This window comes from Salvelinus alpinus, chromosome 8 (assembly GCF_045679555.1).
Source record: "Salvelinus alpinus chromosome 8, SLU_Salpinus.1, whole genome shotgun sequence".
Taxonomy (NCBI): Eukaryota; Metazoa; Chordata; class Actinopteri; order Salmoniformes; family Salmonidae; genus Salvelinus; species Salvelinus alpinus.
The window spans coordinates 27,134,065-27,152,357 of NC_092093.1; the positions used below are offsets into that span (position 1 = coordinate 27,134,065).

Below are 18,293 nucleotides of genomic sequence, written 5' to 3' on the forward strand. Positions count from 1 at the left end.
TGGAGGTGTGGATGTATTTCAAGGCCAACCTTCACTCAGTGCCTCTTTGCTTGATATCATGGGAAAATCAAAAGAAATCAGCCAAGACCTCAGAAAAAAAATTGTAGACCTCCACAAGTCTGGTTCATCCTTGGGCGCAATTTCCAAACACCTGAAGGTACCACGTTTGTCTGTACAAACAATAGTACGCAAGTATAAACCCCATGGGACCACTCAGCCGTCATACCGCTCAAGAAGAAGAGATGAACGCACTTTGGTGCGAAAAGTGCAAGTCAATCCCAGAACAACAGCAAAGGACCTTGTGAAGATGCTGGAGGAAACAGGTACAAAAGTATCTATATCCACAGTAAAACGAGTCCTATATCGACATAACCCGAAAGGCCGCTCAGCAAGAAAGAAGCCACTGCTCCAAAACCGCCATTAAAAAAAGCCAGACTACGGTTTGCAACTGCACATGGGGACAAAGATCACACTTTTTGGAGAAATGTCCTCTGATCTGTGTTGTGGAAAATATTAAAACAAATACTATTCAGATACCGGCGCTTGTGAATTCAATTAGACTTTTATTGCAGAGAGCAACAAAGCCGAGCACCTCCATAGAAGACTGCCTTCTCATTCTTAGTGCTTGGCCTTTATACATTTTTACCTTTACATAACATCATCACCCCATTTGCTTTGTTACATAGTTTCCATTCTCTTATTGGCTCAGATATTGGGGCATAGATTCTATTGGTAGCATGTCATGCATACCCCTTAGCTAATGTTTCTGTCCAAAGGTCTTTACAAGTTCAGACCTATATTATCAATGTATGCTTAACTTGTGTGCGTGTCCAGTAGCCTTCACAAGATCAGATATGGCCCAGACCAGTCACGTCTTGTTAGTTTACCTTGCCTCATCTACACAAATTCTGCTTACGTTCTGTTTTTTACATGTCCAATGGTCAATTTGATGTTGATCTAGCCTGGACACTCACACAGGCCCAGTCTCCATTCTGCTTACATATGTCTAATATTTAAGCTTATATTGATTATTCTTTCTACTTCAAAGAGAACAGTATAAGTTCCTGAAAATCATCCGATGACTGGAAAATCTCCAACATCTGATGAAACAAAAATAGAACTGTTTGGCCATAACGACCATTATGTTTGGAGGAAAAAGGCGGAGGCTTGCAAGCCGAAGAACACCATCCCAACCGTGAAGCACGGGGGTGGCAGCATCATGTTGTGGGGGTGCTTTGCAGCAGGAGGGACTGGTGCACTTCACAAAATAGATGGCATCATAAGAATGGAAAATTATGTGGATATATTGAAGCAACATCTCAAGACATCAGTCAGTAAGTTAAAGTTTGGTCACAAATGGGTCTTCCAAATGGACAATGACCCCAAGGATACTTCCAAAGTTGTGGCAAAATGGCTTAAGGACAACAAAGTCAAGGTATTGGAGTGGCCGTCACAAAGCCCTGACCTCAATCCTATGGAAAATTTGTGGGCAGAACTGAAAAAGCGTGTGCGAGCAAGGAGGCCTACAAACCTGACTCAGTTACACCAGCTCTGTCAGGAGGAATGGGACAAAATTCACCCAACTTATTGTGGGAAGCTTGTGGAAGGCTACCCGAAACGTTTGACCCAAATTAAACAATTTAAAGGCAATGCTACCAAATACCAATTGAGTATGTAAACTTCTGACCCAATGGGAATGTGATGAAAGAAATAAAAGCTGTAATAAATAATTCTCTGCTATTATTCTGACATTTCACATTCTTAAAATAAAGTGGTGATCCTGACTGACCTAAGACAGGGATTTTTTACTAGGATTGAATGTCAGGAATTGTGAAAAACTGAGTATAAATGTATTTGGCTAAGGTGTATGTAAACATCTGACTTCAACTGTGCATGCATGCATACACTGCTCAAAAAAATAAAGGGAACATTTAAACAACACAATGTAACTCCAAGTCAATCACACTTCTGTGAAATCAAACTGTCCACTTGGGAAGCAACACTGATTGACAATAAATTTCACATGCTGTTGTGCAAATGGAATAGACAACAGGTGGAAATTATAGGCAATTAGCAAGACACCCCCAATAAAGGAGTGGTTCTGCAGGTGGTGACCACAGACCACTTCTCAGTTCCTATGCTTCCTGGCTGATGTTTTGGTCACTTTTGAATGCTGGCGGTGCTTTCACTCTAGTGGTAGCATGAGACGGAGTCTACAACCCACACAAGTGGCTCAGGTAGTGCAGCTCATCCAGGATGGCACATCAATGCGAGCTGTGGCAAGAAGGTTTGCTGTGTCTGTCAGCGTAGTGTCCAGAGCATGGAGGCGCTACCAGGAGACAGGCCAGTACATCAGGAGACGTGGAGGAGGCCGTAGGAGGGCCTGACGTCCACAGGTGGGGGTTGTGCTTACAGCCCAACACCGTGCAGGACGTTTGGCATTTGCCAGAGAATACCAAGATTGGCAAATTCGCCACTGGCACCCTGTGCTCTTCACAGATGAAAGCAGGTTCACACTGAGCACATGTGACAGACGTGACAGTCTGGAGACGCCGTGGAGAACGTTCTGCTGTCTGCAACATCCTCCAGCATGACCGGTTTGGCGGTGGGTCAGTCATGGTGTGGGGTGGCATTTCTTTGGGGGGCCGCACAGCCCTCCATGGGCTCGCCAGAGGTAGCCTGACTGCCATTAGGTACCGAGATGAGATCCTCAGACCCCTTGTGAGACCATATGCTGGTGCGGTTGGCCCTGGGTTCCTCCTAATGCAATGCTAGACCTCATGTGGCTGGAGTGTGTCAGCAGTTCCTGCAAGAGGAAGGCATTGATGCTATGGACTGGCCCGCCCGTTCCCCAGACCTGAATCCAATTGAGCACATCTGGGACATCATGTCTCGCTCCATCCACCAACGCCACGTTGCACCAGACTGTCCAGGAGTTGGCGGATGCTTTAGTCCAGGTCTGGGAGGAGATCCCTCAGGAGACCATCCGCCACCTCGTCAGGAGCATGCCTCGGTGTTGTAGGGAGGTCATACAGGCACGTGGAGGCCACACACACTACTGAGCCTCATTTTGACTTGTTTTAAGGACATTACATCAAAGTTGGATCAGCCTGTAGTGTGGTTTTCCACTTTAATTTTGAGTGTGACTCCAAATCCAGACCTCCATGGGTTGATACATTTGATTTCCATTGATCATTTTTGTGTGATTTTGTCAGCACATTCAACTATGTAAAGAAAAAAGTATTTAATAAGAATATTTCATTCAGATCTAGGATGTGTTATTTTAGTGTTCCCTTTATTTTTTTGAGCAGTGTACATACTTACAGTTTATTTTTTTGAATTAATCTGGTAGAATATAACACAACTCAATTCTGGGAAGGCACACAATTTCTCCTGCAATATGCAATATCTCCATACACTGTGCTGGAATGGAGTGTGTGTGTTTTGTGACCAATTATTACGTGTTTTTCAAATGCAGGAATATCAGACAGGAGTACATGTAATATAACAAAGGCTAGCCTTTACAATGAGATATAAAATAATGTTTATCAATCAAACATTTAAAGGACAAATTTGAGATTGCTACATTTCACTTTCGACTTACCTGTCCATAGAACATTCTTCCAAGAGTCTTGATGATCACCCAGGTGCTTCCAGGTGCTTTTTGTGGAAAAATAGAGAAAGTGTAAGGGACACTTCACACATTGGAATTGGGCGTTGCATAACTATTTTACCAAATAGTGCTATCTTCTCTGTACCAACCCTACCATGTCACAACAACTGATTGGCTAAAACGCATTAAGGAAATAATTTTTTTAAAATGTACTTTTAACAAGGCACAGCTGTTAATTGAAAAGCATTCCAGGTGATTACCTTATGAAGGTGGTTGAGAGAATGCCAAGAGTGTGCAAAGCTGTCATCAAGGCAAAGGGTGGCTACTTTAAAGAATATAAAATATATTTTGATTTGTTTAACACTGTTTTGGTTACTACATGATTCCATGTGTTATTTCACAGTTTGATGTGTTCACTATTATTCTACAATGTAGAAAATAGTTAAAAAAATAAAGAAACCCTTGCATGAGTGGTACTGTACATGAAGATAGACTTACTCTGTAGTTCAAGTTGTATCTTCAAACCAAAATGAAAACCATGAGTTGCTTTATCTTTTACGCATCAATTTGTCTGATTGCAAGGCACCCTTATAGTCTTCAATAATCAAAAATGAAGATGTTAACTCTCTTGCTCTCTCTTTCAAGATCATTCAGTACCTCCATCCATCTCTCTACAGGTGCTACACTCTAAAGAATATAAGGTTCCTGGAGTATCCTTTAGGGGTTCTCCAAATTGAAACTGTGGGGGAACCCCTAAAAGTTCTTTGAAGAAGTCTTTGAAGAAGACAGGAGGAGAAATGGAAGTGAATGAGGGAAAAGTGTCAGAGGTGTAGGTGTGGTGAAGTTCTCGGAGCCCAAGGCTTGCACTGAGGGTCAGGATAAAGATGGATATGTGACAGGAGGAGTGAAGTTTTGGGAAAAAGTGGACCCTTGCCTTTTGGCTGATCCATTTGTTGTTTCAGGGTGGGTTAAAACAGAGTTGGGTGCTGTGTAATCAGTGAGGGTAACCAGAAGTGGAGTTGTGATAATTGTTTGTGTTTCTGCTGGTCAGAGGGAGCAGGCGCTCCGTGTTAAACAAATGGGGGCAAGAGATGTGAAGGGAACCATTGAAAGGAGTGATTACTGGGGTAGAGGTAAATGTGAAAGCTGACCAACTGAAGGGGAAGAGTCCCGGTGTTTGATGCTCGTCGATTGGTGCGACGCAGACAGAGTGGCGTGAGTCATTGTCTGTTCTTATGAGTTTTGATGTTGAGTCTTTGCCTGAAAAATTGATGTAAGGATATATAAGTTATCCTGTACGAGCTTTTATGCCAAATACATTAAGTTGTTACATGTGTCAAGCTTATTTGGCGTGTGGCACCAGTGTGTAGGAGGGAAGTTCCTAGATGTGAGAAGTGTGCAGAAGGGCATGAGACAAAGGAATGTGTAGCATTGGGGAAAGTAGTGGTATTCGTTAATTGTAGGGGTGCCCATGGGGCTGGGGATCAGAAATGTCCCGTGCAAGAAAGGCAGGTTGAGGTTTCCAGAGTTAGAGTAGTGCAGAAGTTGTCATATGCTGAGGCAGTGAAGAAAATAGAGGAAGATGGGTCAAGGGGGAGGGATCCTGAGAGGAGTGGTGTGAATAGAAGATCTGTACCAGTACAGAGGGATAGGGCAACAAGTGATATGTTTCAGCAAGATTAGATTTTTGGCATTTATAGCAATTGTTATCAACTGTACTGTAGGGATGGAACGTAAGTCGCAGAAAATAGAGGTGGTGGCAGATGCAGAGAGGTATTTGGGTGTTCCGAGACTTTACATCAGAAGAGTTACAAAGTGTGTTACGTGGTTGTCCCATCCTTTCAGGCTGTTGGCCTGAAGTAGGACAAAATATTTAAATAATGGAGTATGGTGTTTATTATTATTATTTTTTAAATTTGTGAGTGTGGCGTATTTGTTGTATTCTTTATTTGATTTTTTAATGCAAAGTATAAGGGAGGTACACTCCAGTCTAGTAGGTGGCGGTAATGCAACATTTATTGGACTGCCGTTAAACCTCATCATAGAAGAAGAAGAAGTAGTAGTTTCGTTTCATAGCGAGTGCTTTGGGACGGACATTTTCCACTACTACCTTGCGCTCTAGTCTACTTTGAGCCACAAAGGCAACATTTGTGAAGCCAGCCTAAAAGGAGTTGGCAACGTTTTTTCGAGATTATTATTCCTTGATGGCCTCCATCGTGCCTGCATTGGATTTGGAAAGAGAAATGCAGCTGATGAAGCTCTTTCCAGAACCTATCCGGCTTCACATGCTCTACAAGGGAACCCACCATGGATTTAAATTGACAACCATATTCTCCAAATTCGACAAAGTTGGAAGATTCATACTTTTGGTGTATTTGGAGTCAGGGTCAGTAAGAGGGGGCTACCTAAGCAAACCTCCTAAAGCGAAACAAGAGGATGGGGATGCATATCTCTTTGAGCTAAGTCCGCATAGTGTATCCAAATATTCACCACAGGATTGTTCAAATGCAGTAGTTTGTAGGCCAGACATGTTATCATTTGGTGGGTGCCTAACATTGCATATGGTTCTTGACTATGACTATTGCCTGAAGTTAGACCTTGCATCTGATGAGAGTTACACACGAACTGAGTGGGTTGAAGGGAAACATACAGCATTTGTGGAGGTGGAATTGCATCGTGTTCAAGGTGAGTCTGACGCTCAAACTCTAGGCGGCATTCTGCCTTCTCCACAGAGTTCTCAGCCGTTATATTTGGTTTGCCCACGACCGCCTCATGTTAACTGCAATCCCTATGCTGTGTTTTAAGGTTTAGAAACGTCAATCATTGTTTCGTAACATATGGCCCATATTTTACACCGGCAATAAATAATCCTTCAACTTAAAAAGGTACACTTACTGTAGCAGTGCCCAAATCCGTACAGATGGGTGCCTCCATCTGACTACATTTCTGATACACTTCCCGAGTTAGTTTACACAGGTGTTAGGAGCATGCTAGATAGCTGGCATGTTGTCTTCCATACACAAGCGCTGTAACACGGAGATATGGCTGTGGGAACATTAACACAAGGTGTTTATCAATTTAACCTTTTAGTTTTTGAAAATTATTTCTCGGTGATATGAAAGATAAGGTCCTTATGCTTCCAATACCATACCGCAAACAACGCGTTACACGGAACCCAAACCGGTGGTGCGCGTGCGCCATCGTGCATAAATATATTTTGCCCCCCTACACCAAACGCGATCACGACAAGCAGGTTAAAATATCAAAACAAACTCTGAACCAATTACATTAATTTGGCGAAAGGTAAACATTTATGGCAATTTAGCTAGTTAGCTTGCCCTTGCTAGCTAATTTGTCCTATTTAGCCCGCTTGCTGTTGCTAGCTAATTTGTCCTGGGATATAAACATTGTTGTTCTTTTACCTGAAATGCACAAGGTCCTCTACTCCGACAATTAATCCACACATAAAACGGTCAACCGAATCGTTTCTAGTCCTCTCCTCCTTCCAGGCTTTTTCATCGTTTAACTTATATGGGGATTGGCATCTAAACTTTCATAGTATTACCACAACAACTGGCAAAACAGTTCGACTTTCAATCACCCACGTGGGTATAACCAATGAGAAGATGGCACGTAGGTATGTAATGTAATGGAACTAAGTCATGATCAAGGGCTAGGTACGTCGGTGATCACTGTTATTTTGTTCTCAGCCAACACTACTTCAATCCCCCTACCCCACTGTTTTTAATTTAATGAGTTTATAAAGGGAATTTTGAAGGTAACCGATGGCTTAATTATAGCCAGTAACTACTGTACCATACATGGACTATGATGTCGCTGATGTAGCCTACTGTTCACTGTCCTAAGATGCTGGGAGTGTGCTACTTACCGGCCCTTGGAGGATCCTGGCATGGACTGAGAAGTAGGCTATGCATATCATTATTTCTAATATTTTAGAGAACAAGATTGATATGGTCATTTATACAGTCAACTTATATGCAAGGTCACATTTTCAATGACCAAATATTTACCCCACAAATCAAGAAATTGGTTGTAGCCTTCTTGCTATAAAAAGGCAAACACATCTGATGACTAAACAATATTTCATGATATTTATAACTTCTCTCAAACTCATGTCACTAGGGACAGGGATGCTCTGAAGGAGAATCTGGTCTCCTTCAAACCAGCCTGCCAGTCTCTGAAGCGGGTCAGGGTTCTGCTGCTGGGTCCTGCTGGGTCAGGAAAATCCAGCTTTATTAACTCTATCAGATCTGTGATGTATGGGCGAGTTGTTCTGCTGCCCAATATTGGCATTTCTGCTGAGGGCTTTACCAAGAGGGTAGGCCTATTAGTATATCTATCATCCAAGTCCCATTTCTTCATCTGTTTTTGTTATCATGTTGTGACAACCTATTTTACACCTAATGACAGCTTGAGTAGCCTACAAACCATTTCAAGCTTTTATTCATAAGGAAAATCTATCTTTTACACAAGACCAATCCATTTATATTAGGCTACAGGCTGTAGATGCTGTGATCTACTGTACATCTGATTTGACCCTTCCTGCTCCCCTTCATGCAGCTCAAATGCTATGACATCCGGTCAGAGAGAGGGGGGAAGCCCACAGCTCTGACCCTGTGTGATGTGTTGGCTCTGGGGGACGGTGAGACGACTGGCCTGACCCTCCCAGACGCACTGGCTGTCATCAACGGGCACGCCCCCAAGGGACACAAGGTATACATACATACATACATACATACATACATACATACATACATACATACATACATACATGTTATATTCACACTCCAGACATCGTTATCTTGGAAATGTGTCTTTTCATTCATTTTTGTTGATCCGTCTGCCTTTTATGTGCAATTGATCATAGCAATAGAATGAATAGAACAGGCTTGGAACCTCTGACCCTGGCAATTGAATGGGGATGCCCATTCTATTCATTATATTTCTATGCACGTGATTCCCAGTTTCAAAGTGAAGCCCCCATTGATGCCAAGTGTGCAGGCTACAGACCTGAGCCATCGATGAATGATAAAATCCATTGTGCGGTGTTTGTGCTGGATGCCTGCCAAGTGTTAACCTACAGTGAGGGCCAGCAAACTACAATGAGGAGATTCCATTCTGAGCTGTCAGACCTTGGTGAGATGTCAATTATAAAACTAGGTCATTTTTCAATGGCTTAAATATGGAATACAGGGTTCGGTTAGAATTGATTGAATTTGTTAGAAGTTTACAGACCTCATACATTAACCTAAAATGATTTAGCGGTGTCTATCATTCCTATTAATTTGGGATTGAGACACATTTCTGCCTCTACCATAGAGGTAGATGGAGATCACATCTGTGTATCTGTGCCATTATGGCATCTGTGACCGCATGGGCAGAGCCATTGAGGCCCCCTCCATTTTAAAGTAGTCAATTTCCTTTTTCTTTAGTGTTTGAAAAAAGTGTAAAGCTAATTTGGGGATTTACCGCTACCTGCAGTGCTGGAGACCCGAATCAAATCTTGTCATTTAATTTATTGTGGCCACTGGATGGCAATAATATAGCTTGAAATCATTTTCAAGAAAAATACAATGCTCTGATCATTGGCTGCTCGCTCCCAACCATCGATGGCAATGTCTATGCTAAAATGGGTCATGTCCTTCATATATCTATGGGCTCTGCACAAAATAGTTTTGATGCCCATAGAACGGCAACTCTCAACTCTGTCTCTCTCTGTCCCCACCAGACATCCCCCAGGTGGTTCTGTTGACCCATGTGGACCAAGTGTGTCATGCCGTCCAAGAGGATGTGAAGTTTGTTTACACCGGCCGCATCCTACAGGAGAAGGTTGTGTGTGTGTGTGTGTGTGTGTGTGTGTGTGTGTGTGTGTGTGTGTGTGTGTGTGTGTGTGTTCTGAAGGTTAGAACTGGTTAGGCAATTTTGAGGTTACATTTCTGCTTCTTCCAACAGATGCAGAAAGCAGCAGAGGTGGTGGGGTTGTCTGTGTCCCATGTGTTTCCAGTGAAGAACTACTCCAGTGAACTGTCTGTGAGCTGCAACACTGACATCCTGCTGCTGAGTGCAGTTCATCACATTCTCCAAGCTGTTGATGACACATTTGAAGACTACTGCCCACCATCTCCCTCTCCTTTATCTACTGGTCCCCAGCATTCCACCTAAACTCCAGTCACTGTTTAGAATGTGTTCCAAGTAGGCTAGTGTGTGTGGCCAGTCAATGTCAAAAATGAGTAACACCTTTTTCACATTTTTACCTCACTGACATGGTGCAAATGCATACACTCAACACCATTATGTATTTGGAGTGTGAAGCGAACATTTAAAATGTGTCTCTATACTCAAATATTTTAATTTGAGATCAAATGTTTCATGAGTCTTCTCTTTTATTTGAGGGTATTTTCATATCTCTTTTACCATTTATAAATGAAAGCACTTTATGTATATCGTCCCTCCATTTTGAAGTCCTAGTGTTTGACCAAATTCACTTAATTAAGAAATGTTCAGAAACACTCAGAAATAAAATGCCTCCAGTCATCATTCACCATTCAGTTCCTATTGGACAAAACGTTTGCTTCGAAGGAATTTGTAGCATCACAAGCTTGAAGTCATTTCGTGCTAGGAATATGGGACCAAATAGTGAAATTTTTATGCATTATTATTGAAATTGTCCCAATACTTGACTTCTAATAAGTTGACAAAGGAGAGTGATGGAGTGCTGCGTCAGATGACCTGACCTCAACCCAATTGAGATGATTTGAAAGGAGTTGGACCGCGGAGTGAAAGAAAAGCAGGCAACACATGCTCAGCATATGTGGGAACTCATTCAAGACTGTTGGAAAAGTTTATTTCATAGTTGTGATGTCTTCATTATTATTCTACAATGTAGAAAAGTTTTTTAAATTAGAAAAACTCTGGAATGAGTAGGTGTGTAAACTTTTGACTGGTAGTGAATGTATGAAAATATCTTAAAATAAAAGGTGACATTCTGTACTGTCACCTCATTTGAAACATTTTTATTTCAAATACAAAAGATTGGCACAGAGACATTAAAAAATGTAGCTTCACTGTCCAAATACACATGGTGTTGAGTGTACAAAACATTAGGAACTCCTTCCTAATATTGAGTTGCACCTCCCCTTTTTACCTCGGAACAGCCTCAATTCGTCAGGGCATGGACTCTACAAGGTGTCAAAAGCATTCCACAGGGATGCTGGTCCATGTTGACGCCAATGCTTCCCACAGTTGTCAAATTGGCTGGATGTCCTTTAGGTGGTGGACCATTCTTAAAAACACAGGAAACTCTTGCGCATGAAAACTCAGCAGCGTTGCTGTTCTTGATAGAAACCGGTGCACCTGGCATCTACTAATATTTTATCTTGGCCATTCACCCTCAATGGCACACATACACAATCTAAGTCTCAAAGCAAAACAATCCTTCTTTAACCTGTCTCCTCCCATTCATCTAGACTGATTGAAGTGGATTTAGCAAGTGACATCAATAAGTGATCATAGCTTTCACCTGGTCAATCTGTCATGGAAAGAGCAGGTGTTCCTAATGTTTTGTATACTCTATCTGCTCAATCTTACATTTTTCTCTTTTCAAAATGTAAACATTGTATTATGATAATTGCTTTATCTAATTAGTGCAATATAATGGTGGGTTTTTCTTCCTCGGTCATACCGTAATTGGTAGTGGGATCAATTGGGTGAGGGCAGGTAATAGCTCCCCCAACTGTTTGGGTTAAGGGTCAAATCAGGATTTGAGGCCCTAATTTGTATTTCCTGTGTTAATAACATTTACAACATATTCAATTGTTGTGTATTCTACACTTTTTGTGAATGCTTATCAATGAAGAAATACCCAAGTTGAATATTGCACCTGTCAATATAGAGAAAGTAGAGAAAATGACAACTAAAGCAGAATTCAAAAACATAAGCAGTTTATGAGTAGCTTTTAAATATTACAATCATAAAAGGCCGGTTTCACATACACAGATTAAGCCTAGTCAAAAGCATGGTAAATATATAATCTCCATTGAAATAGCCTTTAGTCCAGGACTAGGCTTAAACTGAGTCTGGGAAACCAACCCTAATAGCATAGAATGAATCTACAATTTAAAACGGATCAGTTATGAAACCCAGACATCCATACTGAGGATTATGCAGGACACCCTCGCTTTGAATTAGGAGTCAGGGTGGTGGATAGGCCATCGAGAGCACCCTCTGAACACAGCCTTAAAATATCTCTTTAAAGCCGGGGTATCCCCGCCACTATCTCTGATTCGATGCCACACTCGTCCTTTCCCCGCAGGATCTTGAAGAACCCTTCAAAGAGAACCAATACAGATGAGTCATACATTAGGCCGACGGTATCATAGCACACCATTATACAGCATGTCACACCAACAGTATTACACATGAAGATATTGAAATGTCCAACTATACAAAGCAAAATAAGAATATTGAGTCAAAGTGACAGTGGTATGCAATGGTGTCTGCTGTTAGCCACCCTCACCATTGTCACCCCAGTCTGTGTTCCAGGAGTTGGCAACCAGCCAGTAGGGGGTGTTATTCTCCTTTCCCCAGCCCAGGATCTTGATGGCATGACCCCCCAGCATCTGTCCAGTCACATGCTGGTACACACCTGGCAACATAGAACAGAGATGAAGTGACCCCTTGGGAGTGTACAACCTGTCAGAACATGTCAGATCTGTGAGTGCATGCATAGTCTATGGAGTTTGTGTGCGAGTGGGTGTGTGTGTCTGTGCTTGCGCCTCTGTGTGGATATGTGTGTGAGAGAGAAGAAAAAAAAGTCTCACCGGTCTTGTAAAGGAGGAAGTCTTCATAGACAGAGAAGGCTGCCTCCACTGGGCCGTTCTTATAGAGCTCAGTCATGATCTGCTGTTCCTTCGGGGGAACGCTGTACGTCTGCTTTCCTACAGGGGGCGACAGAGTGGTCAACACACTGAGGAGGTACACAGTTGAGAAGTGGTGTAAAGTACTTAAGTAAAAAATACTTTAAAGTACTACTTAAGTAGTTTTTTGCGGGTATATGTGCATTACTATTTATATTTTTGGCAACTTTTACTTTACTACATTCCTAAAGAAAAGAATGTACTTTTTACTCCATACATGTTCCCTGACACCCAAAGTACTTGTTACATTTTGAATGCTTAGCAAGAGAGGAAAGTGGTCCAATTCACACGCTTATTAAGATAACATCCTTGGTTATCCCTACTGCCTCTGATCTGGCAGACTCACTAAACACAAATGCTTCATTTGTAAATAATGTCTGAGTGTTGGACTGTGCACCAGGCTGTCATGTACATTTTTTTTTAATAAAAAAAATGCTGCCATCTGGTTTGCTTAATATAAGGAACATTTATACTTTTCTTTTTGATACTTAAGTATATTTGAGCAATTACATTTTCTTTTGATATTGAAGTATATTTAAGACAAAATACTTTCAAACGTGATAATGTGACACCAGATTTAGCTTGGAAGTAATTTAGATACACTCGTACAGCATTGTTTAAGTCTGAGGTTATATTCAACATTAGTACACAGTGAGGTCTCTTACCGAAGCGTTTGTCCTTCTTGTAGGAGGGGGTGTATCCAGCATTGCACTCGGACACACACTTAGGCGTGTCCCCCTCACCTGTGCAGGGGAGGCGTGTTCCGTTCACGTGATGCTCACACGGAGCGATGCTGTAAGGTCTACAGCCTGTATGAGACACACAGTCACTAAGGATGTAATTTTATCCTCTAGAAAGCCAACAATATAGTCCACTGCTGACATTTATATTACATCCATATTGTAGGTTTCACAATGCCAGTGCCATCCAGAACTCACCTATATTGGATCCGTAGAGCCCCCCTGTAACCAGCCCAGACTCAGCCCAGTAGTCCCAGGCAGCTGATGGGAAGCCCCCCATACACCTACACACACACCCCTCAGTCAGGCCATGTGAGCTTGCTTACAATGTCATGGTGTCATGAGCTATCACATACACTGCTATTGGCTGTAATATACACTGTGTGTACAAACATTAAGAACACCTACTCTTTCCATGCCAGACTGAACAGGTGAAAGTTATGATCCCTTATTGATGGCCATCTGGCCAACTTTACACAACTTGGGAAGCATTGCAGTCAACATGGGCCAGCATCTCGGTGGAATGCTTGCGACACCTTGTAGAGTACATGCCCCAACGAATTGAGGCTGAGGGCAAAAGGAGAGGCTGCAACTCAATATTAGGGAGGTTTCCTTAATGTTTTTTACACTCAGTATATAATGAGAATAAGCTAAACCTGCTATACTTAAAGCCAAACTCACACTCACCCCATGCCACAGGCATCACAGCATGACAACAGATCCTCAGCTGAGATCTCCAGGGAGACCTTGCCATTGCTATGGATACAATACCTGTCGGAGATGGCCTCAGCTGCCCCAAAGGCCTGTGGGTTGGAAATGCATGGGAGAGAAGGTTTAGGAGGCGCAGCTACTCAGTCATAGCTACTAAGCTTTTAGAAAGGTTATTCTCCTCTATCGCCGTCTCCTATCGCACTAACACAGCGGTTAGGCCCCTTTTAAAGGCTACTATTCTCCTCCTTACTCCTCTTTTTCCCTAATATTTTCCTCCATTCCTCTCCATCCATCCACCGTCTTACCCAGCAGGAGCCACAGGATCCCTGGTCTCTGATCTCTTTGATGGTGGGACAGTAGGGCCACTGCAGCCGTGCGTCAAAGCTGTCTGGCAGACTCATGCCCTCAGACTGCACCCTGTGGAGGGAGAAGAGGAACAAGCTTGGGCTTTTATAACTTACGTTGGCCTGCATGTGTAGGGTGGCATTAATATGAGAACAGTATGAATTGGGTCCATTTTGGTCAATCCATACAGACAAACACACACACTCACAGCTCTGGCGGCCTGGGTCCCTTCAGCAGGGTTCCACACAAACTCTTCACATAACTGATGTCAACGTTGTGGAAGTTCTGGCCAGCCTGGGGAGATGTAAAAAAAAAAAAGGAGTGAGAGAATATGGAGAGATGAAGATCGGTGGAAAGATTTCAAAGAGAACATTTGCATAGACTGGGTTTATTTATTATATTTGAATGAGTTAGATTATTATCTATCTATAATTATAACATTATCTCATCTGCTATAACAGGAAGACCTGGTAGGACTTACCGTCCATGTGGTGTCTGCGTTGTTGATGTACTGAACCATCTCAGGAGACAGTAGAGGGAGGCGGGGCTTAGCCCAGCTAACAGACAGGGCCGAGAGAAGACACAGGAGGGCCAGACGACACATCCTGGAGGTGGACAAGAGACAACATGACTTAACTTTTGTATTTCAAACCGTGATGTAGGCTACTCTTTGTCTACTGGGTGTAAGAATAGAGTTTGAGGTTGCAGCTCAGCACCTGTCACAAGGCAGCCTCCTCCCAGTAGACCACTAGAGCTGCAGAGGTGGAAGTGAGAGTGAAAATGTACCTTGAGTTCCATGGTTACTTATTAACAAGAGCTTTAAATAAGTGGCCTTACTGCAGGCTGTTTAAGCAAAAAGGACTGAAGGGGGCAGGGCAACCGCATTTGGGGCTCTATTTTTATTTTGGGGGGGAGAAAAAAAAGGGAAAAAAATAAAATAAATAAATAGGCTTACTGCATTTCAACACATTTTGCCATGGTGCAAAGAGAAAAATGCTGTTTTTTAGCTCATCATGCTTTTGTTCACCCATGAGGGTGAGAGAAAATGTTGCAGTTTTATAGCAAATGTTCTGCAATTCTACACATTTTGCTATCATAAGCGACTAGATACAGCCCTTAGTGTCACGTATACTCCCTCTCTGACCTCTAGGTCATCAGGCTGCTGATTATCCCGCGCACCTGTCACCATCGTCTTGCGCACCTGCGCCTCATGACACTCACCTGGACTCCATCCCCTCCTTGATTATCTTCCCTATATCTGTCCCTCCCCTTGGTTCTTTCCTCAGGTGTTATTATCTCTGTTTTCATGTCAGTGTGTTTGTGGTGATTGTTTCTTTTATTAAAACACTCCCTGAACTTGCTTCCCGATTCTCAGCGCACATCGTTACACTTAGCCTTGATATATTGGCCATATACCACAAACCCCCCTTATTGCTATTATACACTGGTTACCAACGTCAATAGAACAGTAAACAAGTTTTTTTGCTTCATACCCAAGGTATATTGTCTGATATACACACACGGCTAAAATGCTGTTTCATTCAATCAGCATCCAGGACCCAAACCCCAAAATTGCTGGTTCAAATATACACAGTATTTATTAGTAATAATACACTTGACAGATACTACAGTTTAAACTGTATCATTCCTCTGACGTCAAATGAACACTCTTTAAAACATGAACGTGTCGCTATTGCAAATACTAGAGTTGATAATAGCACAATCAATTCAATTCAAAAACCCTCCCTCTTCTTTCAGTGATAGGCTCTGGAAAATAAACTATGGCTCGTTCTTTCATACCAATACAAGTCTACCTCACAAATACTGGCATCTAGAGAAATACCCAGTTAAAATAACAAACCAGAAGAAAACATATCTACCTGTATGGTTTGTGTGGTAGAAGATCCTCAGACAGTTAATCAGTAGTCTGTCAGTTCTTCTCTGATTCTGAATCTCTGCAGACTCTCCTGTTTTAAAGGAGCCTGGATTACTGTCACATGACCAGTCCAGTCTTTTGCCCTGGCAGAAATATCACATGATTGTGGCGAAGGCTATTTCCAAAGGTGGATAACAAGTGCCCTGAAAGTCATTGTAAAATGTTTTGCTTGGATTGATACCATTTATGAAAGTCAAAGTTAGTTATGTCTGCAACAATGTTAGAAAACTGTAAGAAGAAAACATTCCCTTTCTTCCATTCAGTTTGAGTTATGTTTGAAATAGAATGTACAGTCTTACATAAATGAAAATCACTGTTTTAGCAGTCTTTTCCCCCAGGACTTTGAACTAGCATGACTTCAGCTCGTCTGTAAACTATAAAACTATCATCCATTGTCTTGTCAGCAAAGTCAATGTCCAAAACAACAGGGTTAATTTACAAAGGGCCAACATTGATCTTTGTGACACTGATGAGGCAGAAAAGAAAACATTCAGAAACACTTTATTTGGAGTCTTTTATTATTTGTTCAATTTTGTACAAATGAAAACCACACATTATATAGAAATAGTCATGTCTTCTTTGGTTGTGTACAAGGATACACCACATTACTGCAGCCTTCCTACTCACCAAAGCTCTGTGTTAAGGACATTTAGCAGCCTGCTACTGTGTGCTCTGCTGCAGTCCCGTTTCTACCAGTCTCTGTATCAAAAATCAAATCAAATGTTATTTGTCACATGAGCCAAATACAACAGGTATAGATAGACCTTACAGTGAAATGCTCGCTTACAAGCCCTTAACCAGCAATGCAGTTCTAAGAAAAATAAGTGTTAGAAAGTATTTCCTAAAATAAAGTCAAGAGATTCTTCAAAGTAGCCACCCTTTGCCTTGATGACAGCTTTACACACTCTTGGCATTATCTCAAATCAAATCAAAATAAAATAAAACAACTACCTTATACACACAAATGTAAAGGGATGGATAAGAATATGTACATATAAATATATGGATGAGCAATGGCGTGCGGCATAGGCAAGATGCAGTAGATGGTGTAGAATACCGTATATACATATGAGATGAGTAATGTAGGATAATGTAAACATTATTAAAGTGCCGTTATTTAAAGTGACTAGTGATACCTCTATGTAAACATGATTAAAGTGGCGTTATTTAAAGGGACTAGTGTTGGAAAAGTATTCCACGTGAAGCTGGTTGAGAGAATGCCAAGAGTGTGTAAAGCTGTCATCAAGGCAAAGGGTGGCTACTTTGAAGAATCTCAAATATAAAATATATTTTGATTTGTTTAACGCTTTTTTGGTTACTACATGATTCCATATGATATGTGTTATTTCATAGTGTTGATGTCTTCACTATTATTCTACAATGTAGAATAATGGTCCCGTGTGGCTCAGTTGGTAGAGCATGGCGCTTGCAACGCCAGGGTTGTGGGTTCATTCCCCACGGGGGGACCAGGATGAATATGTATGAACTTTCCAATTTGTAAGTCGCTCTGGATAAGAGCGTCTGCTAAATGACTTAAATGTAAATGTAGTAAAAATAAAGAAAAACCCTAGAATGAGTAGGTGTGACCAAACTTTTTACTGGTCCTTTAAGTCAGGAGGCGGGGGTGTAGCTATGGTAACCAGTGAGCTGAGATAAGGCGGGGCTTTACCTAGCAGAAACTTGTAGATGACCTGGAACCAGTGGGTTTGGCGATGAGTATGAAGCGATGGCCAGCCAACGAGAGCGTACAGGTCGCAGTGGTGGGTAATATATGGGGCTTTGGTGACAAAACGGATGGCAATGTGATAGACTGCATCCAATTTGTTGAGTAGAGTGTTGGAGGCTATTTTATAGATGACATAGCCGAAGTCGAGGATCGGTAGGATGGTAAGTTTTATGAGGGTATGTTTGGCAGCATGAATGAAGGATGCTTTGTTGCGAAATAGGAAGCCGATTCTACATTTAATTTGGAGATGTTTAATGTGAGTCTGGAAGGAGAGTTTACAGTCTAA

General features: G+C 41.9%; 2 protein-coding genes across 3 annotated transcripts; one reads left to right on the forward strand and one right to left on the reverse strand.

Moving 5' to 3' along the window:
- Positions 1-5,665: 5,665 nt before the first annotated feature.
- On the forward strand, positions 5,666-12,994 carry LOC139582820 (interferon-induced protein 44-like). The gene is made up of 7 exons (XM_071413186.1): positions 5,666-6,298; positions 7,481-7,535; positions 7,757-7,952; positions 8,195-8,347; positions 8,599-8,770; positions 9,363-9,463; positions 9,587-12,994. Exons 1-7 carry the CDS (start codon positions 5,818-5,820, stop codon positions 9,794-9,796), a joined length of 1,368 nt encoding a protein of 455 aa, XP_071269287.1. The 5' UTR covers positions 5,666-5,817; the 3' UTR covers positions 9,797-12,994.
- LOC139582821 (cathepsin B-like) lies at positions 11,558-16,357 on the reverse strand. 2 transcript variants are annotated; one of them, XM_071413187.1, is made up of 10 exons: positions 16,226-16,357; positions 14,827-14,950; positions 14,554-14,639; positions 14,306-14,417; positions 13,977-14,092; positions 13,488-13,573; positions 13,215-13,358; positions 12,454-12,570; positions 12,150-12,278; positions 11,558-11,959 (listed from the first exon to the last, which is right to left on the reverse strand). In XM_071413187.1, exons 2-10 carry the CDS (start codon positions 14,947-14,949, stop codon positions 11,883-11,885), a joined length of 990 nt encoding a protein of 329 aa, XP_071269288.1. In that variant the 5' UTR covers position 14,950; positions 16,226-16,357; the 3' UTR covers positions 11,558-11,882. The 2 variants fall into 2 exon arrangements, with proteins under 2 accessions (XP_071269288.1, XP_071269289.1); XM_071413188.1 differs by lacking the exon at positions 16,226-16,357 and adding an exon at positions 15,062-15,466.
- Between the last annotated feature and the right edge of the window lie 1,936 nt (positions 16,358-18,293).

Excerpts from the sequence above, each read along its gene's own strand:
- LOC139582820 (XM_071413186.1), top strand. The coding sequence starts at position 5,818 with ATGGCCTCCATCGTGCCTGCATTGGATTTGGAAAGAGAAATGCAGCTG. Across the intron at positions 8,771-9,362 it reads TTCTGAGCTGTCAGACCTTG|ACATCCCCCAGGTGGTTCTG; the intron begins GTGAGATGTCAA and ends TGTCCCCACCAG. Across the intron at positions 9,464-9,586 it reads GCCGCATCCTACAGGAGAAG|ATGCAGAAAGCAGCAGAGGT; the intron begins GTTGTGTGTGTG and ends TTCTTCCAACAG.
- LOC139582821 (XM_071413187.1), bottom strand. The coding sequence starts at position 14,949 with ATGTGTCGTCTGGCCCTCCTGTGTCTTCTCTCGGCCCTGTCTGTTAGC. Across the intron at positions 13,574-13,976 it reads TGTGATGCCTGTGGCATGGG|GTGTATGGGGGGCTTCCCAT; the intron begins GTGAGTGTGAGT and ends GTGTGTGTGTAG. Across the intron at positions 12,279-12,453 it reads CTTCCTCCTTTACAAGACCG|GTGTGTACCAGCATGTGACT; the intron begins GTGAGACTTTTT and ends CTATGTTGCCAG.